Source organism: Eptatretus burgeri, chromosome 6, assembly GCF_056783735.1.
Source record: "Eptatretus burgeri isolate ZD-2024b chromosome 6, Ebu_testis_v1, whole genome shotgun sequence".
Taxonomy (NCBI): Eukaryota; Metazoa; Chordata; class Myxini; order Myxiniformes; family Myxinidae; genus Eptatretus; species Eptatretus burgeri.
The window spans coordinates 94617946-94645942 of record NC_140966.1 but is presented as its reverse complement, the minus strand read 5'-3'; the positions used below and the strand labels follow the sequence as shown (position 1 = coordinate 94645942).

The following is a 27997-nucleotide window of genomic DNA, read 5'->3' as shown; positions in this document are numbered from 1 at the left end:
ATATTTCTTTTATGTTCCCTTGATAGTGCAACACTTTTAAGGTGAACACAGTATAAACACAGTGTGCACCAAATATGAATAAATTCACAGCAAAAAAAAAATAAAAAAAAATTAAAGATAAAAAAATCCTATATTTGAGATATCTGGGAGTTTCCAAAATGTGTGGTGATGTCGTGTAAGTTACGGGACATGGAAACGGAAACAGAAGCAAGCAAAAAATCACTAGTCTGTAAAATAATTAGATGGAAATGATTACATCAAATAGAGAGCGGGGGGGGGGGAGAGAGAGAGAGAGAGAGAGAGAGAGAAAGATAGAGCAAGAGAGAGAGAGGAAGAGGGAGAGAGAGAGAGAGAGAGAGAGAGAGAGAGAGAGAGAGAGAGAGAGAGAGAGAGAGAGAGAGAGAGAGAGAGAGATAAAATAAAATAAATAATAATAACTGGGGTGTGGTTCTGAAGGTGAAGATAGAAAAATATAAAACCGGGAGGGGAAAGTGAGGGTTGGCAATCAAGTGAGGGAAGAGGATGGAGGGAGGAATTCATAGTGAGGGGAGACGTGACTGCAGGGTGGGAGTTGTAGGAAAGGGAGTGGGGTGTGCGTGGGGTGGGCAAGGCACCAGGGGGATAATCGAAAGCGCGAAGCGAGGAAAGCTGGAGCGAGAGCAAGGAAAGCTCTCGTTGGAGGCAGAGAAGGATGCAAGGAAAAGGGAAGAGCACAATATTGTTGGTGTAAGGATCGAATGAAGAGAGAGAGAGAGAGAGTGAGAGAGAGAGAGAGACAGAGAGAGAGAGAGAGAGAGAGAGAGAGAGAGAGAGAGAGAGAGAGACAGAGAGAGAGAGAGAGAGAGAGAGAGAGAGAGAGAGAGAGAGAGAGAGAGAGAGAGAGAGAGAGAGAGAGATATCGTATAAAGAGAAGGCAGAGACAGAAACAATGATAAAGTGAAAGACACGCAGAGGCCAGTGGACACCGAAAATATAAGATGCTGTGCCAGCGAAGAGAGGTGTGAACTGTCACAGAGTGAGTTTTTGTTTCCTTCTTTTCTCGTGATCTCATCTGTTTAACAATCAATTCATCATGTTATATTTTATAAGTTACAGTATGAAGAATACTTTCCTGCTGTATAACCACAATGAACTGGGGATACGACAAACAATTATTTGCAATATCTTATCCGCATAATATATCCCTCGAAACCCAAAATAAATTTGCAAACCAGACTCCATTTTTAAAGCATATCGTGTTTTTATTTTTTACTTCCGAAATAGTCAAGTTTCCATGGAAACAAAATGCATTGTTGATGAAAAAGTGGATTTTTAGACGTCTATCACGTGTAATCATTGTCGTCGAGTACGATGATTATTGAAATTCCATGAAGGATTTGGAGAGTTCACCAGATGTATATACAATTAATTTGAAATAGTCTTTAGTCTTTCAGAATCATCAGGTAGTCTGCTCACAGGCTGTGTGGGTCTACATTTATACAGTATAAACATAAGGGAGTCTGTGAGGTGTGATAAACTCGATCTTTAAATGTAAATGGAGCTAATTAACGAGGAATTTGCCTGTGTGTTGGGATCTCTCATTTTGACAGCTTTGCATTACACTGGGCAATCTGGTTCCACCGTAATGCCCATTGATGTTGGAGTCGTCGACTGAGTGGAACGAAAGTGGCAACGTGAGAGCTGAAGATGCCAATGTTGACAATATATTTGAGCGTTTTCAAGCAGGTGTTTCCCTCTACTGACAACACACCTCTTCATTGGTATCGTTGCATTGAAAATGGAAATGGACTCAGCTGTGAAAGAGAATCACCATAGTCGATGGACATTCGGAGGCAGCTTGGAATTGAAAGCCCCATGCGATTACATTCTGTAGTATTGCGATGACATCGACATGTGAGCAAAACTCGAGGAAATATGATTGAAGTATGAAAAGAAGAACCCAGAAAAAAAAGAGATGTTGTATTAAAAAATCGACAATGGTATATGCCTTCTTGTGAAACGTTAATATATCAATGCCTATCTCGTTATCCAGATGGAAGATTTATGAGAACAAGGTGACAGACATATAGTCACGGCAATATGCCAACACTGGAGCGAACATAAAAATAAGTTTCAGTCACAAATGCTTTCGCAATAGTTTTCATTGTCACTATTAAATAATCTTGTGGCAGGTAATGTAAGGACATGTTGGGCCCAAACAATTTGCAAACACCGAATAGTATCAATAATACTCAGTTAGCTTAAACAATGGAGGTGGAAAGTTACAAACAACGACTTCACGCAACCGTGGAAGAAACTTCTTTCACATTTAATGAAATCTGCCAGCTTTTGTTCTGGCGGCATGATATGCATTAGAGGAATTGTAAAGATTTTTCGTTGGAGTTTTAATACAACCTGAGCCGTAGCCTTAAGTCAAACCTTTTTGAACCTTTAAGCTTCTCTTTTTCCATTTGTCAGGCCTGAGATTAGAATGGAGTTGCTGGATTGATGTACTTTGTAGAAATGAGTTTCATTCTTCAGGCCTTCAATGCCAACCTTAGATTAAAGGATGTTTTGTCAGCTCAAAGTAAAAAGTCTGCCCATAAGCCATTTATCTGTTTCCCATTTAGGCAAGCTCAGAATGTATTACCATCAAAAATGGCCCAGATTTCAATATCAAAAGTTCAACGACGAGATGACTCCAGTCAGTTGCAGCCATTGGCAAGGGGATCCAGAGAGGCATCTACATATCATGTGATGGTAGCATTTTGGCTGCTCTGTGCAGTCTGTTTACTCTTGCCTGGCACAGAAGGCCACCCTGAACCTTGTGTTTTGCTTGCTAAAATTGGACACTCACTTCGGTTAGGTCTTGCCTTGCCTCAAGCCTCAGCCTACTCACATGCCTTACGGCGGGTTATAAGATCGGCGACAGTTGCTACAGCAGCACGACGTGCTTTGCCCTACAACCTCACACTGGAGTTGGTGCCTGTGCCTCAATGGGACTGTCCAAAATGCCGCTTCACAACAGCACAGACCACTGACCCTGCTTGGCGCTTGCGTGCCATTTGCGGGGGTGTGGTGTCACGTGGAGTGACTGCCATTTTGGCTTTTCCATCAGGAGCAACTGATTGGCTGCAAGCAGAGTTGTTGGGCTTAGGCCTGGGCCTGCCTGTCCTCGCAGTGGCTGTACCAGGAATGGAAGCACCATTTCCAATGCAGAGGGTGAGTTTTGCACCAACACAGTCAGCCTTTACACGTATTACAAAATTTATAATGTTACAATATCTATAATCTCTTTGAATAACTTAATTTGTTGAATATCTACATAATAATACGCATGCCAGTCTGTCTGTCCCTTTGTCGTATATCATGAGATGACAGAATTTTGCGAGATTGTGAATTAAGCATTGTTTTATCATTATTCAATTTTAACTGTGTGCGTGTGTCACAAAGAAGATAAATAATCTATAATAATTTATTAACATAATTAGGCTACTCACAATAACTTGAGAGTGGCAATTCCACTGAGTTTCCATGGGACATATCTCGCAAAATTGTGATTGGGGGCAAGAAGGTAGTTTGCATAATTGTTCTCATGAGACATATCTTGCTGCTATGTTGATTGTGAATGGAGTGAAAGGACAAGTTGGGAAGATGGTGTACTCTGCGGTTGGTGTTTTCCCCTTTCTTTTCGGCTCCCTTCCTTCTGCTCCAGCTCTTCAACGAGCCTTGATCAATCATACATACACAAAATAGGACCACTGGACCTGTAGCTTATCTTCTTCTCCTAGCCTAAGGTCGTAATCTGACTGGTGAGTCTGGAGAAGAAGATTTTTAAGGAATTTACTAAGTCCGCCATTTTGACCTACTTAAAGTCATGTGACTGGAACGAGCTTTGCAAGCCCCATTGCCAGTCAAGAGTGGAACATTGCTGCCAAATTTCAGCCAGATCAGCCCAGTGGTTTGGCCAAATAAGTAGAAATAGGAGATGGACAGACAGACAGATGGGCGGGCAGTGCATGATGACAACACCTGATCGAGAATTACAATTCCAGATAAGGCAGAAAATAGGTGAAGTTGATAATGGCATAATATTAAGGTGGACATGGGAGGGGAAAGAGAGTTATATATTTCACCATTTTAATGAGGTAATGAAGTAAAAATAGGACTACTGGACATGTAGAACATTTCTGGGAACTGGCCTAATGTTGTAACCAAAATTTGGTAGCATTCTGACAGGTGGGTTTGGAGAGGATTTTTGAAAAATTATATTAAGTCGGCCATTTTGACCTGCTTAAAGTCATGTGACTGGAACAAGCTTTGCAATCCCAGTTACGAGTCAGGAGCGGAACGTTCCTGCCAAATTTTAGCTGGATCAGCCCAGCGGTTTGGCCGGAGAAGTCAAAGTAGCAGGTGGACGGACGGACGGTGCATGATGACAATACCTTATCTGGAATTACAATTCCAGATAAGCTAATAATATTGGTGTAGGGATGTGATAGTGGGCAATGGGTGTAAAGAAGATGATTTATACCATTAGTACATGTTCAGCATAAATGTGTTGTTTTTGTGTAAAACCAATAGGTCACACAATCAACATTTGTTCGGGAGACATTAATATTGATCCCTCTCCTCCTTTATGCATCTACAAGCTATCCCACCATCCCCCCTCATTAAGTCTTTAAATATTTCACTTCATAATCTCTCTGTTTTTCTTCGAAAGCGAATCGCCAACAGTCAGCTAGGCAAGCCCAAACGACCCCCCCACCCCGCACTGAGAATGGCAGGCTGACACCTTGCGAAAAGAGCTACCAAGAACTACCAAAACTACCTGACACTTCCCACAGATGTGGATATTGCACAAGATGCAAAATGGCCCGGTGGAGAACAAATTAGCGCATGGTCATGAGGCAAGAATAGCTGAGGGGCGGGGATAGAATGTGGCAGTTCGGGACATAGGGTTGAGGCAGAGAGTTGGTTGGAGTACAATCGCAAGCTCAGAGAATAGAGGAGTGGACCTCGAAGAGTTCAGAACGAGCATCTGAGGGCGCAGGACAGAGAGAGTGAGATATGATTCAGCAGCCCTGGACAGATGCGCAGCCCCAGGACACCACAAAGCTGACCACGGTCCACAAGAAGATCTCTTCCCAACAAATCTCCACTGCCATTGCTCTTCCTGCTCGAAACACAGCACCAACCCCATTGAAGCATCATGTGGGGACAAGGTTTATTTTGTGTTTTGTGACCTGACCCTGTCTGAATATCTGTCATGTGAAAGAGATAAGGTGACGTGATAAGCCGTTAATGTTTGTGTGTGTGGGTGTTAATTGTATAGAGGTAATTACTGTGATACTGTGCCTTTCTTCTCTTCATTTTCCCCGTTCACTTTTGCATTTATTAAACCTCTTTCCACCCTTGTAGTGTCAGCATGATGTGCATTTCATGATGTGGCAGAATAACCGTGGCACAGGTTAAACTTGCGGCCATTGAAATTTGGCTTAGGTCCCTTGTTAGAAAGTTTTACAAACTGCAACCCTGAGTCTTGGGTACATCGCTCATTCACATATCGGAGGGATGAATAGGCTGTAGGCAGCACATTATCGTTGGAGTTTCTGTACTTCAGGAACTGAAGTAAAGATCTGTTCAGCTTTTCTGTTTTGCGACAGACAGCGTATGAACCATAGGACAATCCATCGCTAAATTGATGATCGCCTGGGTGGAGGATTTGATCTGGAGTCCACCCCCGTGGTCCACTTTTACAATATGTAATGATGTAATAATGACCTCTTGCTTTGAAGAATAGGAAGAAAGAGGAAGGGAGGACAGAGAGTTGGGGCGGAGGCAGAGAAAGGAGGTTGAGAACTTCAGGTGGGAAGGGGATTTGAAGACTTGAAGTGGGGAGGGAGTTGAGGACATGGGCTTGGGAGGGGGGGGTTGAGTTGAGGACTTGGGGTGGGGAGAGTTTAGGACTTGGGGTTGAGGGGGGAGGTTGAGGACGGACCTGGGGTTTTGGGGGGGTTGTGGAGGAGTTGAGGACTCTTGGTGAGGGGAGTGGTGGTATTGATTTAATCAAGTATTAACTACTCTTTGCAAAAGTTTTTTGAAGTTACTTTTTACATTACGTGTAATTTCTGTGGGTACCTTCTAGTGTCTAATATTGGAGTAGTTTGGTTTTCTTAAAATGCAAGAAACTGAAATTCTGGCGATTGGTGCTTATCCACAACTTTAAAGGCTGGATCCACCAAGCTGGTAACTTGACACATCATTTAGTAATCTAGCAGCTTGGACACCATTTGGCCATGGAGAGAACTTCATTTTCTGAGAGAATCTCACTAATCTTATCTTTATGGAGATAGAGAGTAGAGAGCCCAATCAAGTCATCTTCAAAATGAAAAAAATTCTTCCATTATTCTGTGCATTATTAATCATGGAGCACCTTCATTCAATCCTTATTCTGATGGTATATGTTCTTATTTCACATCTCATACATAAATACATGACAAAAAATGTTTACCATGTTATTGTGACGTTAACTTACACCAATAATTACAAGAGCTACAGACAGTCACAACTTCCACAAGATTAATAGCAACATGGAAGCATCAATGTCATTCATCCCGAGATCTGCGATTCAAATACACATTCATAAATCTCCACACACACACACACACACACACACACACACACACACACACACACACACACACACACACACACACACACACACACACACACACACACACACACACACACACACACACACACACACACACACACACACACACACACACACACACACACACACACACACACGTTGCAATACAAAGCTATATTTGAATGATTATTAATTTGTATTGTTCATTTTATGTGTTTGGACACTATGGGGTACATCAAGCAGTCGCTGCTGTTGCCTCTGCGTGTAACTTGGAGACCTGGACCAGCTCTACTTGCTCACCTCCTCAACGCTGCAGGCTGGACGAGTGTGGGCCTCCTCCTGTGTCCTGGAGATGAACCCTGGGAAACTTACCGACAGTTCCTACACCATGCACAGGTGTGTGCCTATATTGGAATCGTTTTTTTTCTCCTTTACTACTTAAATTCCTCAATATACTATGATGCTACATGTTCTGTTTTTAATTCAATATAATTATACTTTTTGGAGTTACCATCAACATATCTCATTTCTCATACAGAAAGAAGACATCGACTTGCAAACTGTTCTGCCGCTTAGTCTGGTCAATCAGGAGGGAGCAAGTGATCGTGGGTCAGCTGATAAACAGAGTTCAAGATCTCAGGGATTGGTTGATCAGCTGCGAACACTGCAGGCTGTCCCAGCTCCAGCTGTGTTGGCTGTTATTGGTTGTAGCTTGACAGAGACAAGAAACCTGCTCGAAGCTGCAGCCGTAGCAGGCCTTGGTAGCCGGCGCTGGGTTCTGACTGATGTCCCGGACCACACGAGCCTCTCTTGGTTGGCTGTACAAGGCTTTGTGCCAAAAGGCACAGTAGCAATAGAAGCTGCAAAGCCTCAATGGCATGAAAAAAAGCAAATTAAGAGCCAGAATTTTCAGGCCGTAGACTCTCGCTGGAGGAGCAGTGGCCATAAAAATACATATAGAAATATGAAGCTTTCAGCAAACCTCAGATGGCTTGGGAGAGAGCGAAAAGGTGGATCAGAATGGCAGCAACAATCCACAGCTTGGCCTCAAGACAATCACAAAATGGCTGTCACGAAGCCAGCTTCATTTTGGCCAAGGGAGCAAGAAAATGGCTTCAATGTGCAAAACCCAAAATCAGTAGAAGAGAAAGAGGGCTTTCCCTTTTGGCATCGAACAGCATCAGTGGAGAGACGACAGGAATGGACGGGCAGTGATGGACTGCCAAGAGCCCAGGAGAACATGCTTTGGCTTGAGGCGGTTGTGTCGGATGGACTGGAGTTACTTGGCCATGCCGTGCGAACTGCAGCCAATGTGACCCCAGAATTGGCGCTCCTTCCTGCCACGACCAGCTGCTTCAGTGCATCATCCAACCATCTCAGCAAGAAGACCCCCGGTGCATTCTTGTACAGGTAATGGCAACTAAACAGAGCCATTATATGTAAAGTTTAGTACCCAGTGAACAAAATTGTTGCTGCTTTCATTGACAAAGGAGAGTGGAAACATCAATTTGTTAAGTTTATGTATTTTTAAAGGCAATGAAAAAAGGTTTTCCTCATCTGCGAGTAAAAAATATAATCAGGGCATCTGGGCATGGATATTTGGGGGAGGTCAGAGGTGTTGGATGGGAGGGTAACTCAGACCGATAGAAGGTCCATATGAACAGAGGGAGCGTTGGAGGAGTGGGTGGCATAAAAGGAAGATGCCAAGCTGCTGAACTCCAGAAGGTCAAGAAAAGTCTTCCTTTCTTAAACTAAACATTCAACAAGGAGAATCAATGAGGAAACAACAATTCATTCACACCAATGTCATGCTTTCCATCTTTCCATCGCCAGGTCATAACATCCACAACACGAATGTTGCTCACTTCACACATCGTGTCCACATGATGAGCAGCAAGGAGAAGGAAGGGGAGCAAACATTCATCAGCATGCACTGATCTGTTTTTAAACCAACCTGCGCCATGCAGTCTGGCCAACCCATTTAGATAAATAATGATGGTGCTCAGAGAGGATGACTTATCAATAGCAGTTTGGGGACCGCTGTGTGCGGAGAACTCTTCGCCACATGCTCCGCGTTCACATTGGACCCTCCTTGCTGATTTATAAAGGGTTAATTAAAGCAAGTTCATCGAATCGATCTTTGTCGAGTTTATTTTTAAACAAAAGATCTACAAAGAAAATAATGATTTCATCCTGCTTCCTAGCACCAGTGCCCCTAAAAACACTTCATGCTCAAGAATGCATTGTTTGGTTTGCTATTAATGTACTTGCCTCATCTGTAATCAGAGCATGAAATGATCTAGAATGTCAGCACAAAATGGCCTATTCTTGTGAAACACACTGTGGGATCTTTAACGTCAAACAGCAAATTCTGGCGGACAGGACAACCAGCTTAACACCCCCCCCCCCATTGAAGACGGTGGACTCGCTGATGCAAGATTCTACCTGTGAAGTACCAGCGTGAAGTTCATTATCGGTTCTAGAATCGAACTCAGGCTAGACACCTGAAACGTGAATGCACTCACTACCTCTGAGCTATTCTGCAAGCCCACAAGTTCGCGTGAGAATACACACGCCAGGAACCTTGGTGCAGGAGGAGGTCATTGGGCCCATCATACCCACACTGCACCGACTCCCAATATCCAATGCAATATTGTATACCAGCATATACAACCTGTCGCTTCGCTGACGGGAATATTAAGGAGGTGGGGGGGGAGAGAGAAAGAGGGAGAGAAGGGAGAGAGGAGAGAGGGGAAGGATAGAGGAGGGAGAGAGGATGGAGGGAAGGGAGGGAGAGAGAGAGGATGGAGCAGAGAGGAAGAGAGATCAGAGAGAGGGAGATGGGTGGGAGAGAGAGGGAGAGGGGTAAGAGAGAGAAGGATATGGGTGGAAAAGAGAGGGAGAGGGGTAAGAGCGACAGAAGGATAGGGGTGGAAAAGAGAGGGAGAGGGGTAATATAGACAGAAGGATAGGGGTGGGAGAGAGAGGGGGACAGGGGGTGGGAGAGAGAGAGAGAAAGAGAGACGTGCCATTGGGGTGAGAGAAGTAGAGGGGTGAGAGAGTGGGAGAGGGGATGGAAGAGTGTAGAGAGGGAGAGGATGGTGGGGGGGGATTCTGGCAGATGTCATGCCAAGCTTAATGTTCATTCGAGAGATGACACACACATTGATGAATCAAGCTGCTTGTGAAACACAGGGATGACAGTTTATAGCCAGGTCGGGACTCAAACCCAGGCAAGACAGCTAAGAGTGAGTATGCTTCCCTCGAGGCTATTTTGCCGTGACCTGGTGATTAATTTCTTTGTAAAAACTTGAATTGATCCGAGTAGCAGTTCTGACTGCTAAAAAAAAAAGAAGAAGCTTTCATTTGTCCAATTCGCACATTCTTTGACAGCCCTTCCTCTCATCGAGAGTTGTATGGTGGTGGAGGGGGTTTGGCAGAAAGGCAGAGTGAGTGGAGGGAAGGGAACGCAGCGTGAGGGGAGGGAAGGGAAGGCAGCATGAGGGAGAAGGAAGGGAGTATGAGGGGAAGGGAGGGGAAGGCAGAATGAGGGGAAGGGAGGGGAGGGCAGTGTGAGGGGCAGGCAGAGGGAGAGAAGGGAGAAGAAGGAAGATCTGGAGAACAGGACTGAGTGGGAGGATATTAATTTGTGGCAAAAGAAAAATGTAGAGAGAGTATAATAAGAGAAGGGGGAGGTAGCATGAGGGAAGGGCAGTGTGAATGGGGGAGCAGTGTGAGGGAAGGGGGAGGCAGCATGAGGGGAAGGAAAGGGAAGGGAAGGCAGTGTGAGGGGAAGGAGCAGGTGATAAAATGCGCCCAAATAGCAATGTTTTCTTTTTAACTTCCGGTTTTTATATAAAACTGGGTGGGAACATTTTAAAAATATACCCATCAGAGATGGGGAATCCCCCGCCATTGAAATAAATGTTGACGCCCAGCCAGCCGGACGGACGGACGGACAGCCGGACGACCCGGGTGACAACAATATCCCCCTTCCGACACGCGGCGGGGGATAAAATCCCATGTTATCTATCTACCGGGCGAGGGAGAGAGCAAGAGAGAGTGGTGGGAGATAGAGGGAAAGGGGTAGGACAGAGAGACATAAAGGGGTAGAGAGACACAGAGAGGGAGAGAGGGTGAGAGAGGGAGAGGGAGAGATGGAATGGGATGAGAGGTGAGGGAAGAGTGAAGAGGAGAGGAGGGGGGATTCCGGCAGATGCGGTCCAGTTTAATGGCACACCCACTGCTGAATCACCCTGCCTTTGAAACACTGGGAGGACAGTTTATAGCTGGATCGGGATTCAAACCCAAGCTTGAGCATGTGCACCTCTCTTGGCCATCCTGCCGTGATGTTAATGAAACGATTTTATTTTTTTTTGTATTTATGTATGCCAATGTGACGGATTGTATAATGAAAGATGATCATCCAAAAACGGGAAACGTGGTGTAAAATAATACTGCACATTTTCAGTGAGCCAGCAACTCTTTGATACACCACAGAACAATGCAGGGCCAATGCAGATGAATGGTCCTTGAACATTGCTCAAGTCGATCGATATACAGTATTCAGTGACAGTACAGATATTGTAGAGCGCTCGCCAAATGGGTTAAGCACTCCAACAAAATTGTTGATAAGGAACAGCTGGCTTGGCACACAATTAGCAATCTCTGAACTATCATATTAAACACACACTTCCCAGAGATGCCCAAAATACCAAACTATGTCCGAATTGGACAACTGAACACTTTCTTTAACAGTTGGAACTGCTAAGTTCATTTCTGGAGCTTAAATTTTGTAAATTGGCTTAGTTTATGAAGGACACACACACATTTATTATTATGGACGAGCAGAAGCCAGTGGTGAAAAAAAAATATGACATAAAAAATAAAAGGAAGCCTTTTATTCTTGTGCTAGTTGAAAGAGCTCAAAAATAGGTTATGTATATAAACTTAATAACAGCAAATTCAGTGTTGCACTATATGCAATTTGCTGCTTAATTTTTCAGGTTAATCAGATGAAAATTGATGATTTTTCAGGTGAAATTTGATGATTTTAGAAGTTTGCCCTTCAGTTGACCTTTGACCTTTTGATCTCAAAAATGGTTGCTCTCCCAATTCAGTGATGCACTTTGCAATTGCTGCTTAATTTTCAAGTCAATCGGATGAAAAATGACGATTACAGAAATATGACCTCAAGATGACCTTTCACCTTTGACCTCAAAATCAATAGGCTTCTCAGTTGAGACTACTTCTATAATATGGTAAAGTTTCATGACGATTGGTTTGGAATTGTGACCTGTAGGTGATTGACAAACGGACAGACAGACAGACAGACAGACAGAATAACAAGAAGAAGTTGTTGTGCAGAGCACGATACTTGCAAAAGCCATAAGAGAAATATGACCTCAAAAATAATTGGTGGTTGAATTGAATGACCAAATATGCAACACCTCTTCAAATTTCAAGTCAATCAGATGAAAATTGTCAATTTTAGAAATTCGGCCTATGTTGTCCTTTTGGCCTATGTTGACCTCCAAAATAATTGGTGGTTGAATTCAGTGACATGAAATATAAATCCTCTTCAAATTTCAAGTCAATGCGATGAAAATTGAGGATCTTAGAAACACCACCTTAGTTGTTGACCTTGGCACTATGTTGACCTTTTGGTCCGTGTTGACCTCAAAAATAATTGGCTGGTTGAATTCAGTGACCTGAAATATAAATCCTCTTCAAATTTCAAGTCAATCAGATGAAAATTTAGGATTTTAGAAATCTTACCAAAGTTGTTGACCTTTGGCCTTTATTGACCTTTTGACATTTTTACCTCAGAAACAATAGGCTTCTTCCTTATGACAAATTCTACTACGTGGTGAAGCTTCGTGAAGATCGGTTTAAAATTGTGACCTGTCGGCAACAAACAGACAGACAAAATAACAAAATCGACTAACCAATACACTTGAAAAACCTTCAATTTTGTAAATAACAAACGGTACTGATCAACATACTTTTCAATTTTTTCCCCCCCAAGTAACAGACAGACAGACAGACAAACTGACACAAATGCAATGCCCTCTCCTCTGGTGTGGGTAATGATGGTAATTCATCCGTTATGATCATGTTTGACTGCTCATCCACATCTTGGTTTGTACTAATGTTTCAACTATCTCCCAGTTGTAGTTACACTGCCACCTCTGGCAGGTATTGATGTTTGTTCGATAATAATTGCTGGAATCATACTTTCTTGGAAAAAAAATCACTTTGTCAAACGAGTGTGACAACGACAGGGAGCACCACCGACACACAAATTTTAATTATTTAATTATTGACATACCCTTTACCATCAACGCTGCAGACATACCATCTTGATTTATTTATTTATTTAAAACCTTTTCCAGCTCCACTTCCTACATACCACCTTGAATATATTTATTGATGCTCCTTTTACCATACAACTACCTGCACACCACCTTGAATTATTTATTAATTTACCATCACCGCTACCAACAGACCCACTCCTTTATGCTTAGTGAAAAACGTTTGACTACTTATTGCAGGCAGGCGTTGGGTTAAATGATAATTAGCCAATTAACTTTAAATTCTGAATCACTAAAACTATACCCTCTCCCCTCTGTGTCAGAATTTGATTGAGTGGGAGGATATTAATTTGTGGCAATATAAAAATCTAGAGAGTATAATAAGGTGGGGGCAAGGTGGTAGACTGAACATTTTTCATTTGATAAGAGTCTGCAGTATTGTCAGACAGAGCCCTCTGGTGCAGATGTTCAGGGTATTGAACATATCATTAGATCATTAGTAGTGAAGGTTTGTTAGAAGGGGAGTGGAGGCGGTAGGGGAGTGGCATCTTGCCCCACCTTTCTCTTGATATTTGTCCTCTTTACCGATGTTTCCTTTTGGATATATTGAACCATGCCTGTGATGAAGTAGATGATAAAATAAACAAGACATTGACAGACACAGTCCAACTAGCTCAGGACAAGTTACAATTAGGAAAGTTCTTCAAGGGTCTGTATTACCTGGTAATAGAAGATACAGAAGAAAAGATAAAAACAGACAGACTAAAGCTGATAGTGGGCAACATTTCCTCAATGCTAATGTTTAGCCCCCAACCCCGAAGTCAACCCAGCTGGGGTCTTATATTTTTGGTGCTGTAAGTCCATGCGTCCATCTAGAGATTCTACTCCAAAATGACTGGACGGATTTCTTTCACATTTGGCTCATGAAACCAATAATATCTGGGCATGAGGCGTGTCAAATGATTTTGGGATATTGGCCAAAAGTTATGAGACATGCGATTTTATTTCAGAATTTTGGCAAATAAAAAAAAACAAATACGGGAAAGAATAATTCAGGACTGTGTATTCTGCATTTACTTTGGGGAACCATAATAATGGAGGAAGGTATGAAGTGTTTATTTAGTTTTGGTGTCTGTGGAATCTTGATTTTTGAAGAATGTTTCCCTTATTTAATTTTTATAAAAATTATAATTGTTTCATTTTTCAAATATTTAATTTTCCTCCAATTTAAAGTGATTTAATTTTTTCCAATTTTCAAATGCTATTCTTAAATTATTTAATTTTTGATTTTCATTTTCCCATTATTTAATTACCCATTTATTTTTTTATATTATGGTTCCCTTTCTTTTCATCATGAGGCAGAATTTCAAGTGATACCAATTGGCGAATATTACGAGTAGACTCGACTGGGAACCATCAGCGATCGACGATCGCATTCCTCTAGTTGATTTATGAACACTTTACCATATCCACAACCAAAACACAACTTTGAATTATTTAATTATCGATATACACTTTATCATCACCTCCACTGACATCCATCTTCAATTATTTATTTATTTATTTATTTAATTATAGACCTTTTCTATCTCCACTACCGACTGTACATACAAACTTGAATTTATTTATTCAAACACCTTTTACCATTCAACGACCAACATACCACGTTTACTTATTTATTCATTTATACAAACGCATTTTACCATTCAACTACCAACATACCACGTTTACTTATTTATTTATTTGCATGCCTTTTGCCTTTGCACATTTATTTATTTATCTATTTAAATGTAAAATCTACATGTCCCATTTTTAAGGTGCTGTTTGAGGGCTTTGTCCTCTTTGAGGACCTGAATCCTTGTCAAGTTTACTTATATTTGTCTCAATCTATCCTTTTTTCTTGCTGCTCATTTCTCCTCTCTGCCAGTCCGTTGATACGTTTCCCCTCTGCCTCTACCCTGTGGGATTAAGCTCTTGGGCCTCGACTGTTGTGTGAAAATTAGATATTTTCCACGAATACAGCTTTAACATATTTGATTTGAGTTGCTGATGAAGTTTGCATCATGTCCACAAATATCCCTTCCCTAAAACAAATAGCAATGGGATGGAAAATGTGATTTCAATATTTCACACAACCTGTACCTGACTGAGGTGATGTTATCACACGATGAGCAATGAAAAGTCTGTTTGATTCATGTCTTGAAAAAGGTGGGATATGTAATCGAAAACACAATTGATCAGAAAAATCGGGAACATTTTGGGAAACCAAAGACAGGATAATAACGCAATCATTTGTCTCTTGGATACTAAAGATTCTCTGTCCTTATAGGCTTTACTGTGGTCTTTGGTGGAACAATTTGCGTGAAGGTCAAGTGATGGTTATTGAAAGATATTGTTTGTAATTTTTCTACTGTTACTGCAGTTTCATTCTCAACACCACTTTTGAGGGAGCTTTGGGCCTGGTTTCTATGGTGGATGGGAAGGTGACGGTGACCCCAAATCCAACTCCAATTTGGCAGTTCGAGTTTAATTCCAAGCAAGGACAGGAACCTCAGTGGCGACAGGTGAGTTGCTGTCATTGGTGGTCAAGTTAACCCAATGAATAATGGGAAAAGGATTGCAGGCCGAGGAAGTACATGATTTCATTATTGTGAGATGTGTGTATGACGATGACATTTTATGCGGTAACTGTTTGGAGATCAAACATAATTTGTTATTTGTTTTTTTCCTGACAGGTGGGAGAAGGTGATGCAGAGAAGCTGTGGATGGAAAACACCTTCTGGATGGATCGCCAGCATCATACCCTTCAAGTGATCATCTCGGCTGCACCACCGCTGCTCTCAACAACGAACCAGGCACAATCAAGGAGATGTGAGAGTGGCAGGCGCTGTACTCGAAGCAATGGACGAGAAGGGTAATCCTCCCATTAAGCAGGTTGCTTTTGTCCAAAGCAAGGCAGCAGCTATTTCAAATAACTCCTTACTACATATTTTCAAGGACAATAAATAAAAAAAAAATTTCAGTGTGGAAAACCTGGATATAGAAACTATAGAAAAACGATTTACCAAATTATTTTGTTTTGACTTTTGCCACAGGTGCTGCTCTGGGCTGATTGTTGCTTTCCTGTCTCAACTTGCCTTGGATCTAGGTGGTCTGCTTGAACTCAGGGAATCTCAAGGTCTCAACGATGGCAAATTTGACATTGACCTAGCTGTGGCATTTCGTCCAGAGTTAAGTGCATCTCGATTGGATTACATTGGCCCAGTACTGACTACAGGGATATGGGTGCTCAGTCTAGAGAGTTACAACTCTGCAGGACTGACTACCTCCATCAGTTGCCTCCACTGGATTGCACTTGCGGCATTGGCTGCGTGTGTTGGCCTCACATCTTCGGCAATGGTGTGCTTTGAAAGGGCAACACGGGGCAGGGGTAAAAAAGAAGCAGCCAAGCGTAAGCCCCAAAGACAAAAGTTGGGTCTAATTATTGGCTTTTGCTGCAGCCTTCTTGCTGGACGCCCAAAGCATGGTCTGTTAGTGCAAAGTCGTGTGACGTGGCTTGTAGGCTCTGTGTGGGCCACTGCCAGCCTTTTTCTGATAGCTGGCCTCACAGCTCAACTTGTTGCTGAATGGACTCGATTGAGACAAGCCCATAATATTGTCAATGATATCTGGACAGGAGAGCAGAGTGGAATATTTCACAGCCCGAAGCAAAGAATTGCCGTGGTAGCAGGCAGTGCTGTGGAAACATCTCTAAAACAATTTCCTCTACAGCAGCCTTACATTGTCCCCTGGGCTGTGAAGTCTGCTGCAGATGGCCTTGAGCTTTTAAGGTGAGCTGTGAGGTTGACTGTGGGCAGTAAACAAGCTGCAGGCCAGATTGTGATCATTATTAAAAGCAGCATCTTCCCTGTGCTACGTGCTGCAGATCTGGGGAGGTGCGAGGCCTCATGCTGGATGGTGTCACAGCTTGGCACACCATAGCCCAAGATTCATTGTGCCGCTTCAGTCTTTCTGGGCCACTGCAATGGAGCACGGGTGGGTAATTTATTACATAATCCTGCAATAAAACTTAGGCTGATTTGCTGCTCTTATGAATGTAAAAATCTTATGGTGTGATTTACAACCCCTTCCTCATCCTCATAGAGCTGGGATTGGCTGTCACCCCTGGGTCACCCTTCCTTCAACCAATTGCAGACCTTATGGAACACTACCATGACAATGGTGTCCTAAATAAACTGCAGACTCAGTGGTTAAACCTCACAGCCTGTGCATCACATGTCGAAGCCCACCAGGTAGAAACACCATAATAACTCGCTCCATGCATTTGGCTGATGTACTTTCTAAGCATTCTTCACTACGGATGTAGTCAGCGTGCTATGACACCCTTGATGCTCAAACAGCATTCAAATAGCTAAATTATGGGAAGTATCCCAAAATACCACGTATATATTTGAGTTTCTGCAACGTACACAATTGCTTACATTAATTTGCTCTCCATTTTCCAAAGATGAGGATTTTTTCTGCAGCTAACATCAAAGTTATTGAAATGATAAAGAGATGATGCAGATGACATTTCTCTATTCCATTTACACATTTACATGATAGGCTTGGAGACTAGACATCGCCGATTTCACCAGCCTCTTCGCCTTTCTGGCCGCGGGCCTGGTACTGTCATTGCTGATTGCTGCTGGTGAGTGTCTGGCTGCCTATAAAGGATGCTTACATCCAGCTCCACAGGCACGACCTGGAGAGCTCCGGGCAGTCATCGGATTGGATTCAGCACTTGGGCCTCTTGACAGTCAGGTAATACCTAATGTGACAGGTTGCGATTACAGTATTCCAAATAGTTATTTCAAGAGTGGAAAAGGCTTGCTTAAAAACAAATATTGCCTTTTGTGTCACAGAAAACACTTCTAATGAGAGAAAAGGAATGGAAAATAGAGGGTTTTCTCTGATTATAGCAGCCTGGTTGGCATATTGGTTCGCATGCTTGCAGAAAAAGCAAGAGTTCCTATCCCATGCAGTATGATAATTTGTACATTGTGTCCTAATGTCCATGTGTAATCTTTCATCGACAGCAATATGTATACAAGCTCTCTCATGTGCACAGGGCACCATAAAGCAATTGCACGGCCAAAAAACATTACCCAGCTAAAAGAGAATGACATTACCATCGGAAAATGGGATGCCAGATGGCCCTCATTGTGGTCGGAACAAGTCCACATCTGACAGCTGTTTTGGACTCAAGCCTTCTTCACTAAAACAAAGAGGCTGATACGAGAGCGATAAAATAATCCAGCCCCCGAGTCTCGCATTAAAGGCCGGTAAAGTGGTGTCATTGAGGGAAAAAGCAATCTCCTTTGAAAAATTTTGTTAAATTGCAGAAGGAAAGAGGTGTCAATGGAAAGATGTGCCGGACATGATATGCAGGTTCAACGAGAGAAAGAAAGACAAAATTTAGGAAAAGGAGCACCATACCTCGCCAACCACCAAGCAACTAAATTAATTAATTTGGTAAGTTGTCTTTTGCGAAAGTGACAGTTGCTCGGAGGCTTGAGGCAGTATGCTCATCAAATCCTGGGTTCAATTCCCAGCGGAAGCAAATCAAATACAACATCAGCAGGGGTGCTGCTTCTACTTTGGAAGGGCCATTAAACTGGATGTCTTATGTGCTGTATGGCCGAATAACATTTCACAGCGTGTGGTGTTTAAAGAGGATATTCCATGCAATATTTCAAAAATATATTAAAATAGACTGCATTTGCAGCCCTTGGATAAAAGGTGATAGAAGAAAACATTGAAGTATGGGGCAAAAGATTCATAATGGTGCCTGTCCAACCATTGGGACCATACTCTGTGCAGATCGTTGGTGCTGCCGAAGCAGTCTCCTTGGCTATTGGGTACAATTCTGGACAGATCGACACTCCGACACAGGATCCCAGCAAACTGTTACTCATTTTGCTGGCCTCAGAGGACGCCAGGCAGAGTCAACCCCACCTGGTATTACTCAACAGCTGAGGGGGATTTGAACCCAAGCCCACCACCCTTACCATTAAGCCAACACCAGGTATATAATGGTGCTGGTTATGTCTGATCTGACCTAATGGAGCATCACGATTCATAGAAACCTCATGGAGGCGTACTGTCATCATGCGAGCATGAATGATCAGAAATTCCCTCAATCTGATGCTGGGCATTGAAAAGTTATTCGGAATTGCCCTTCAACTTGACAATTGGGAATTAAACCCCAAAACTTAAAATACTATGAGATGATTAACGTCGATAAGTGTGTGCAAGCAGATGGGACAGCTGTCTTTAAACCATGGAAGGAGCAAACAGAAGCTTTCTGACAGGCATCATGATACTCCATCATGCTTCTATTTAGGAAAGGCCATTAAACTGGACGTCTTATGTGCTGTACAGATGAAGATACTGATCATCCTGCTGATACTGATCCACAAAAACTGTTTTAGTTGGCTTTGACCTTGCGAGGAGTGCAATTCAAAACTTGACAGCTCAGGAGCAAGCACACAACGATAACCTGAGATACCCTTCCAACCTTTAAAATGTATACCCGACTGGTGGCCATGAGTATTTTGTGATCAATTCAAAAGGATGATTCCAGGAATTACATATTGTGAGGGTTGTTCTGTATGCCTGGTGTTGGATTAATGGTTAGGGTGGTGGGCTTGGGATCGTAGGGTCCTGAATTCAAAACCCGCTCGGCCGTTGAATCAATACCAGGTGGGGTTGACTCAGCCTGTCATCCTTCTGAGGTCGGCAAAGTGAGTACCAGCTTGCTGGGATCCTGTGTCGGAGTGTCGACCTGTCCAAAATTGTACCCAATAGCCAAGCAGACTGCTTAGGCAGCACCAATTCTCTGCAGAGAGAATGGTCCTGATGGAATGATGGATGGATGGATGTTCTGTCCCTAAAATTTCAAGTCCTGCTGTGCTAATTTATTGAAAAACTAGAACAGTGCTCTACCGAGTGCATATCTCCGCCATGCTGAACAGAATACGTTTTGTATCCCACTGATATGTGGGATCTGAATGCGTATCTGAACCAAAATCTAACGGGCTTGTTCTTTTCAACTACCCAACCCATCCAGGAAGTTTGTTCCGAATCCGTGCATAACTTTTTGAGACATGCTGCTCACAAACAGACAGACAGACAGACAGACAAATAGGGGGTGAAAACAACTTCTGTTCACCTTCGGTGGCAAAGGTGGAAACGTATCTCATCGAGAAAGTTAATACCAATACAAGTTACCTTGCAAGGACCTTCAACGTAAGAGAAGGCCAATAAGTCCATCAAGCTTGTGCAATGGTTGCTTCTCCGTGCTCAATGCTTTTAAAATGCTGATCAAGCAGCACATACGGTTTTTAAAGTCACTTGAATGGCACGGTTAGGGTTCAAACCACCAACCTTGCAGACTCAGAATGGATGCTCTATTTCACCAATGAGTCAGGTGTGCAGATAGCTCCCCAAACTTTCATTGCTACCGTGCAGATCTTCACTGACTGAGAATGTCAACAGCAAGTTAATAAATACCCAAATATATACCACAAGCCCCCATGTCTACACAATGTCTCTTAAAACAATGGCATCGTATTTACATTAACACATAATCATATCATGTTTAGTTTGTTACATGGCAAAAATATGCCTTTGAGTTGAGAAGATGAAAAATCATGTACAAGGCCCATGGGAGTTAAAAAATAAAAAATAAAAAGTAACAAAAAAAATAGAATCTCTGTGACATATGAAGATTTCAGAAATCCAGGAGACACCTGCATACTCTACGAGACAAGATAAATTGAGGTTACACATGCCACACACACTGAGACAAGCCTTGCACAGGCAATGCTTCACAAAGTACATGAAGAAGCATAATTTCCGAATGTCTTGGCATCATGTTCTCGTCTCTATTTCTTGATTTATTGTCTTCATTTTCTCACAGTCTTCCTTTGTACAGAAAGGTGGTGACATCCAACGAAGTAACCGATGATTTCGAGGTGTGTGTGTGTGTGTGTGTGTGTGTGTGTGTGTGTGTGTGTGTGTGTGTGTGTGTGTGTGTGTGTGTGTGTGTGTGTGTGATGCTGAAGAGTTTGAATCTTACAGCTTTCCATCCTTCCAATTCCTATTGCGTTCTCGGTTACATAGGTACTCATTTCCAGATGCCAACTGTAATCCATTTTGAAGTTGCAGGAGCATTGCTGTGACATTCACCAATGACTCCATGAGAAAGATCACTTCTTACGTTAGTATAGTTGTAAACTTGGTGGGTAAATAGTACAATAAGGATTGCTAAGTTTAATAAAGTTTATTTTTGCACATTAAACCAACTCGTTGCGCACAATTAGGTTAACGGTCGTGTTGTATCGATGAGTACGGCTGTAATAATGGAATGCCATGAAATCCAGTGACCATTTAAAGAGGTTACTATATTGGTGGACACATAAACTTCCCTATTTAGAGCCTAATTAGAGGCTTACCACCAAAGGTTCTTAACCTTCTCTCCTCCAAACCACAACACTCCAATTCCATTCTCTGTCTCTCTCTGTCTTTCTCTCTGTGTCTCTCTGTGTCTGTGTCTCTCTCTGTCTTTCTCGCTGTGTCTCTCTGTGTCTGTCTCTCTCTCTCTTTCTCTCTGTGTCTCTCTCTGTGTCTCTCTTTGTCTGTCTGTCTGTCTGTCTGTCTGTCTGTCTCTCTCTCTCTCTCTCTCTCTCTCTCTCTCTCTCTCTCTCTCTCTCTCTCTCTCTCTCTCTCTCTCTCTCTCTCTCATCATCGTCCCTTCTTTTCCTATTCTCAATTTTAAATTTATCAGTCTAACTACACCCCTGCCTGCCATGCCCTGTTCACCGTTGTACCTGTAATAGTGTAATAAATGACCATTTCCACTTATAACAGAGGCATTCCAGCAAACAATAGTGTGAATGCTTTTAGGAGATTGGAGCTTGAAAAAGAGCATGTTGTTGTGTTCACACTGCAAGAAAGTAAGGGATTATTGATGAATTGTAAGCTTCGTAGTTATTGTACTCATATAAATATAAAGGAAATAAAGATTGAAGAGTAAATGCATGTTTCGTAAAGCACAAGCAGGGGCACCTGGCGTTGCCCGGTATATTTTTGGGGGGAGCCTAAAACACTTCCCAACACCCACCAAGGAATGGGGTCAGGGATCATTTAATATCACCTTTCATGTAGCTACAAAGGGTTATGCACAATAGAGCGATTGTAAAATGGCCCGTCACGGTTGTCTGTCCAACCCACAATCCCGTGAGATTTGTGGAAACCCCATGGAATTGCACCTGCCGAGTGACCATGAGACCTGAGACCAAGAAATCGCAAGCAAAATCAACTTCACACAGAGAGTAATGTTCTGTACAGGGTGTCTACACAGTCCCATTCTCCATACTCCTCCCCCCCCCACCCACAACAATCACCATCTACCTTGGTACGTTTCATGTGTATGTATATTTAAATATATATATATATATATATATATATATATATATATATATATATATACATATATATATATATATATGTATATATACATACATTTATGTGTGGGTGTGTGTATATATATATATATATATATATATATATATATATATATATATATATATATATATATATATATATATATATATATATATATATATATATATATATATATATATATATATATATATATATATATATATATATATATATATATATATATATATATATATATATATATATATATATATATATATATATATATATATATATATATATATATATATATACACAGTACATATAAAAGCTGAATCGATATTTAAACTGAGGTGAGACAGCTCGAAGGTGAGTGTGCATATTTTCCAACGATATAATGGTAGTAATTGCTCCACATTACTCGACAAGGATATCGATAATTATAAGAACAGACAAAGAATTACTCATATGTTTTAATAGACAAATCAAATCAATTATATTGTTTTCCGAGTTCTCATCCTTGTTGTCAAGGATTCATGTTGCTGGAATGATGACAGAGTTAAATGGAGTGGCAACGAGGTGATTAAACAGGAAAATCTGCCATTCCTTATCAAAGGCCTTTCATGTGATTCATATGCTGTGTCTCATATATAATGTCATCATCGTTCTGCTGTAACTGGCTCAAACGAATACAGCTGTATGTGCACAATTACACAAGATGACTTTCATCAAATATCATCTCTCACAGAAAAAATGGGCCATTGAAAGAGATTGATGATTGATGAATTGATGAAGTCACATGTGTTATTGTCACTGTACAGACATATCCAATATTTTGATGTTTTAATTAGTCGTGTGCCTTCCTTACTAATTTTTCTTGCTTGGGGTGGCCTGAGCAAACTGAAATCATCATTGGCATTGAATTATATATTTCTTCCTCACGATTCAATGGATTATATCCCATATCCCTGCAGTTGACCTGTAAGTCCTTCTCATGAAACAAAAAAGGACAAAAGTATCACATTTAACACATTTCACAACAACATATCTGTCGTTACAGAAACATACTTACATGTTTTCATGCAGGCATATATCTGTATACTATGCAAATGGCAGCTTACACAAATGAATGAAATATCATGTCGACCATGCAAACAGAAGTGAGAGAATCCATCATTGTAATGACTCTCAACATCTCTTACCAGATAGACAGCTCGGTGGGACAAAGCAGCACTGGTGCTAGCTTTGGAGAGCTGCCTTTGCCCGGAGGAGCATCCCAGGCCATCGAGACATTGGAGGATCCAGAAGATGCTGATGTCAGAGCAATGGCTAGTGTTTGGGTGGAACTCACAGAACTGGATCGTGAGATTGCCAGCATCAAACAACAACTTTCACGAGTCACGTACCGACGGCAGGAACTTGCACATGCTCTTGACAGCATGCGCTGATTCTTCCAGATCGGAGATGCTTCTCTCATTGCAAACGACCTTTGAAATCAAGAAGCATAAAATAATTGTGAATCTTTTGCTGCCTGTTAGTGTGAACGCTTTCAAATGGAGTACAGCAACGAGAAAAATGGTTATCCGGTGTGTGTGTGTGTGTGTGTGTGTGTGTGTGTGTGTGTGTGTGTGTGTGTGTGTGTGTGTGTGTGTGTGTGTGTGTGTGTGTGTGTGTGTGTGTGTGTGTGTGTGTGTGTGTGTGCACGCATATGCTTGCGTATGCAGCCCAAGGAGTGAATTTGTCAGTTCGGTTGTACAGATCGTACGTCAGCCTGACAACACACTGGTGCAAGGTGTCAGCCCTCCAGCTCACAACAACAGTGCATCAACTCTGCAGCCTATAAACTGCAGTTCGTGCACATCAGCCATGTTGGATATTTTGTGGGAGCATTGACCCTGTGTGGCTCAATGTATTGTGACAGTACAAAGGCCCCGATGTAGCACTCTACTCGAACTCAAATTTCTGAGTGCTTTAAACAAAGCCATAACAATTGCCATTGTCCCATCTGATATCTGACAAGGAAAAGAGTATTGTTTGAATTAACAATAAGTGCCATCTTAAAGATAATGAGATCTTCTGTGGTTGCTGGTTATCATCCCATGCTCATTAACTGATCCCAAAGGAATCGGTCCATGTGGTCACCATAAGATTGCCCCTTTACCATTTACTACATGTGTGCTGCATCATATTAGCAAAATAAAAAACAAACATAGATGTTTCTGTTGCCATACTAACATCCTTGTTTATGTTTAACATTTACAGCACCTTTGCATGTCCTTAGATAACTTGTGCTCCTCAATCTGCTACTGTGCATTTAAAAATGGTCTTACATCGAATATGAAAAAAAACGAGGAGAGAGATATAGAGAGCTATAGCGAGACATAGAGAGACATAGAGATAGAGATAGAGATAGAGATAGAGATAGAGATAGAGATAGAGATAGAGATAGAGATAGAGATAGAGATATAGAGATATAGAGATATAGAGATATAGAGATATAGAGATATAGAGATATAGAGATATAGAGATATAGAGATATAGAGATATAGAGATATAGAGATATAGAGATATAGAGATATAGAGATATAGAGATATAGAGATATAGAGATATAGAGATATAGAGATATAGAGATATAGAGATATAGAGATATAGAGATATAGAGATATAGAGATATAGAGAGAGAGAGAGAGAGAAAGAGAGAGAGAAAGAGAGAGAGAGAGAGAGAGAGAGAGAGAGAGAGAGAGAGAGAGAGAGAGAGAGAGAGAGAGAGAGAGAGAGAGAGAGAGAGAGAGAGAGAGAGAGAGAGAGAGAGAGAGAGAGACAAAAAGTTTGAGATTGAAAAAGAATAAGGGGTGACAGGTAAGGGGAAGGAGGCAGATATGGAATATACAGTGGTCTGCAAAAGTGTTACCCCTGACCAATAATGCCACATTTGGATGAATTACGAATGATGTTGAAATAATTTTTTTCTTGAACATTTATATTTATAACTCAAGAGATCAAACGAAACACTGTTATAGTTGAGGAGGTTACATGTCAGGAATACCTGTAAAACACATGCACAAATCAAAATTCACTGGTTGTAAAAGTTTTCAGCACCATAGGTCAGTACTTGGTGGAAGCACCTTTTGCAGCAATGGACTGCGATGAGTCCTTGGGTGGGTGTCAGTCTCAACCAGCTTGGCACAGTGAGATGGTGAAATCTTTACCCTTCTTCACGTGAAAATTGCTCTTGTTCTGCCAAGTTTCATGGAGATCGTCGATGGACTGCAATCTTCAAGTCTCACCAGACATGTGCAAATGGGTTCAAGTCAGGACTTTGGGCCACTCAAGAACATTTAATTTCTTCTTATTCAGCCATTCTCGTGTGGCATTAGCTTTGTGCTTCAGATCGTTGTCCTGCTGAAATGTGAAATCTCCTACCTCGTTTCAATATAGGTTCATGGCTGACTGAAGCGGGTTTTTACCAAGGATTCTCCTGTACTTTGCATGATCCATTGCCCCTTATATTTTGATAAGCTTGCCAGTCCCTGCTGATGAAAAGCAGCCCCAAAACATGATGCTGCCACCACCATGCTTGAGAGTGGTGATGGTGTTGACTGGGTGATGTGCAGTGTTCTGCTTGCGCCAGATGTAACGCTTTGAATTTAGACCAAAATGTTCAATATTTGTCTCGAATGAGCATAAAAAGTTCTCCACATGCCTGCAGGATCATTAAGATGGTTTCTTGCAAACTCCATACAAGCTTTTAGATACCTCTTTCAGTAATGGCTTCATTCTTGACACCTGTTCATCGAGTCAGGCTTTGTGAAAGGAATGGGATATTATTGATTGATGATCACTGACCCCCATTTCGGACATAGAACCTTGTAAGATCTTTCAAAGTCACCGTTAGATTTAAAGTGACATTACAAACTAGTTTCCTGCTTGTCCGGCTGCTGAATTTGGATGGGTGACCAAGATTTCACCATAGCTAAAGGGATAATGAGTGACTTTGAAATCTTCTTATAACCCTCTCCTCAACGTTGTTTCTCCACCACTTTAGGTGGGACTTCTTCGGAAAGCTCCTTGGTCTTCATGTTTGTCTTGTTGATTTACCGAGTGAGTTGCACCTTAAAACTTCTTAGATAAGCGAGGGAGATTAATTTTTAAGTTGAGCCACTGATTACATACAGGTGAAAATTATTACACATATTTTGTAACCTTTTAAAGAAATAATTTGTTCCTGAAGTGATTTAGGGTTAATTAGGTAAAGGGTTTGAATACTTATGTAACTGAGAATCATCAGATTTTCTCTGTTAATTTAACTTATTCACATTTTATCTGAATTTTTTTTCACTTTGATACTTTGATGTAGTTTGTGAAGACTCCATTTATTAAGTTTGATTTGAAAGCATCATGATTTGCTTTCCAAATTTGCAGATGACACAAAGCTTGGAGGTAAGGTGGATAGCAGATGGGGTGGTGGACAGATACAAGAGCGTATTGATACTTCTAAGGATTGTGCAAAAGACTGGCAGATGGATTTTAAACTGAGCAAGTGTGAGGTGTTGGGAATGGGAAAGAACAATGAAAATAGAGATTACAGGAAGCAAGGGGTAATTTTGGAGTGTGTCACACAGGAGAAGGATCTGGGGGGTGGTAATAGATACGGGAGGTAAGCAGGCAGCACAGTGCCAGGCAGCTATAGGTAAGGAGGGGGATCATTAATAAATCAAAAGAGGTGGTGTTAACCTTGTACAGGAATTTAGTGAGGGCCACATCTAGAATATTGTGTGTAGTTTTGGTCACCACAGTTCCGGAAGGACATAAATGCCATAGAGAAGGTTCAGCGTAGGGCTACTAGATTGATTCCAGCCTAGCTAGACTCAGCTATGAGGAGCGGTTGAAGGAGACAGGGCTTTATTCACTAGAAAGGAGGTGGTTGTGTGGAAATATGATAGAGATGTTCAACATAATGAAAGGTATTGATAAAATAAGTGCAGATTAATTATTCAACAGAGTAGACAGTGCTAGAACCAGGGGCCATAGCCTGAGAGTAAAGGAGAGGAGAGTTAAGGCGGTGGCAAGGCAGGGGACTATCACTCAGAGAATAGTTAATGCATGGAATGGCCTCCCTGGAAAGGTTGTGGCAGCAGAAAAAGTAGACAAGTTTAAATTAGAATTAGATAGGTACCTGGAAGTTATGGAGATAGAGGGGTCTGGGGATGTTGATAAGACTTTTAGGTAGTTTCAGTATTGATGGGTGATTGTGTACGGAGTGCTGTTGTATTGGTGGGGGTCTTGTTAAGGGGGGGTTGTGTGGTTGATGTGTGTTTTAACCAAGCCCATGCTCCCTCTCCGAGGGGAATAAATAAATAAATAAATAAATTACAACAAAAAAAAATACAATTTTTTTTTCTTTCATTAATTAAAAACATTTTTTCTTTTCATTTTCTTTCTTGGATCTTGGGTTGGTGTGGTGTTCGCGCAGGCGTGATGGGCTGAATGGCCCCCACCTGTATTGGATTTCCTTGTTGTTTCCTTGTTGAAATAAGCTCAGGTGGCATCAAAATGTGAAAA

General features: G+C 41.7%; 1 protein-coding gene across 8 annotated transcripts; it reads left to right on the top strand.

Annotated features, from left to right (window-relative positions):
- The first annotated feature begins 607 nt into the window (after window positions 1-607).
- GRIN3B (glutamate ionotropic receptor NMDA type subunit 3B) lies at window positions 608-24648 on the top strand. Of its 8 annotated transcripts, none has more exons than XM_085886268.1 (11): window positions 608-1015; window positions 1590-3201; window positions 6875-7030; window positions 7173-8044; window positions 15371-15512; window positions 15684-15862; window positions 16044-16778; window positions 16874-16983; window positions 17092-17240; window positions 17554-17751; window positions 23644-24648. In XM_085886268.1, exons 2-11 carry the CDS (start codon window positions 2488-2490, stop codon window positions 24325-24327), a joined length of 3939 nt encoding a protein of 1312 aa, XP_085742394.1. In that variant the 5' UTR covers window positions 608-1015; window positions 1590-2487; the 3' UTR covers window positions 24328-24648. The 8 variants fall into 8 exon arrangements, with proteins under 8 accessions (XP_085742394.1, XP_085742396.1, XP_085742395.1 ...); XM_085886270.1 differs by having other exon boundaries at window positions 609-1015; window positions 2610-3201; XM_085886269.1 differs by having other exon boundaries at window positions 609-1015; window positions 6878-7030.
- The last annotated feature ends 3349 nt before the right edge of the window (window positions 24649-27997 follow it).

What these genes read in the sequence shown, in the direction of transcription:
- GRIN3B (XM_085886268.1), top strand. Translation starts at nt 2,488, where the DNA reads ATGTACTTTGTAGAAATGAGTTTCATTCTTCAGGCCTTCAATGCCAAC. An exon ending in AGGAACCTCAGTGGCGACAG is followed by an intron (nt 15,513 to 15,683) that starts GTGAGTTGCTGT and finishes TTTTCCTGACAG; the next exon opens with GTGGGAGAAGGTGATGCAGA. An exon ending in GATGGCCTTGAGCTTTTAAG is followed by an intron (nt 16,779 to 16,873) that starts GTGAGCTGTGAG and finishes TACGTGCTGCAG; the next exon opens with ATCTGGGGAGGTGCGAGGCC.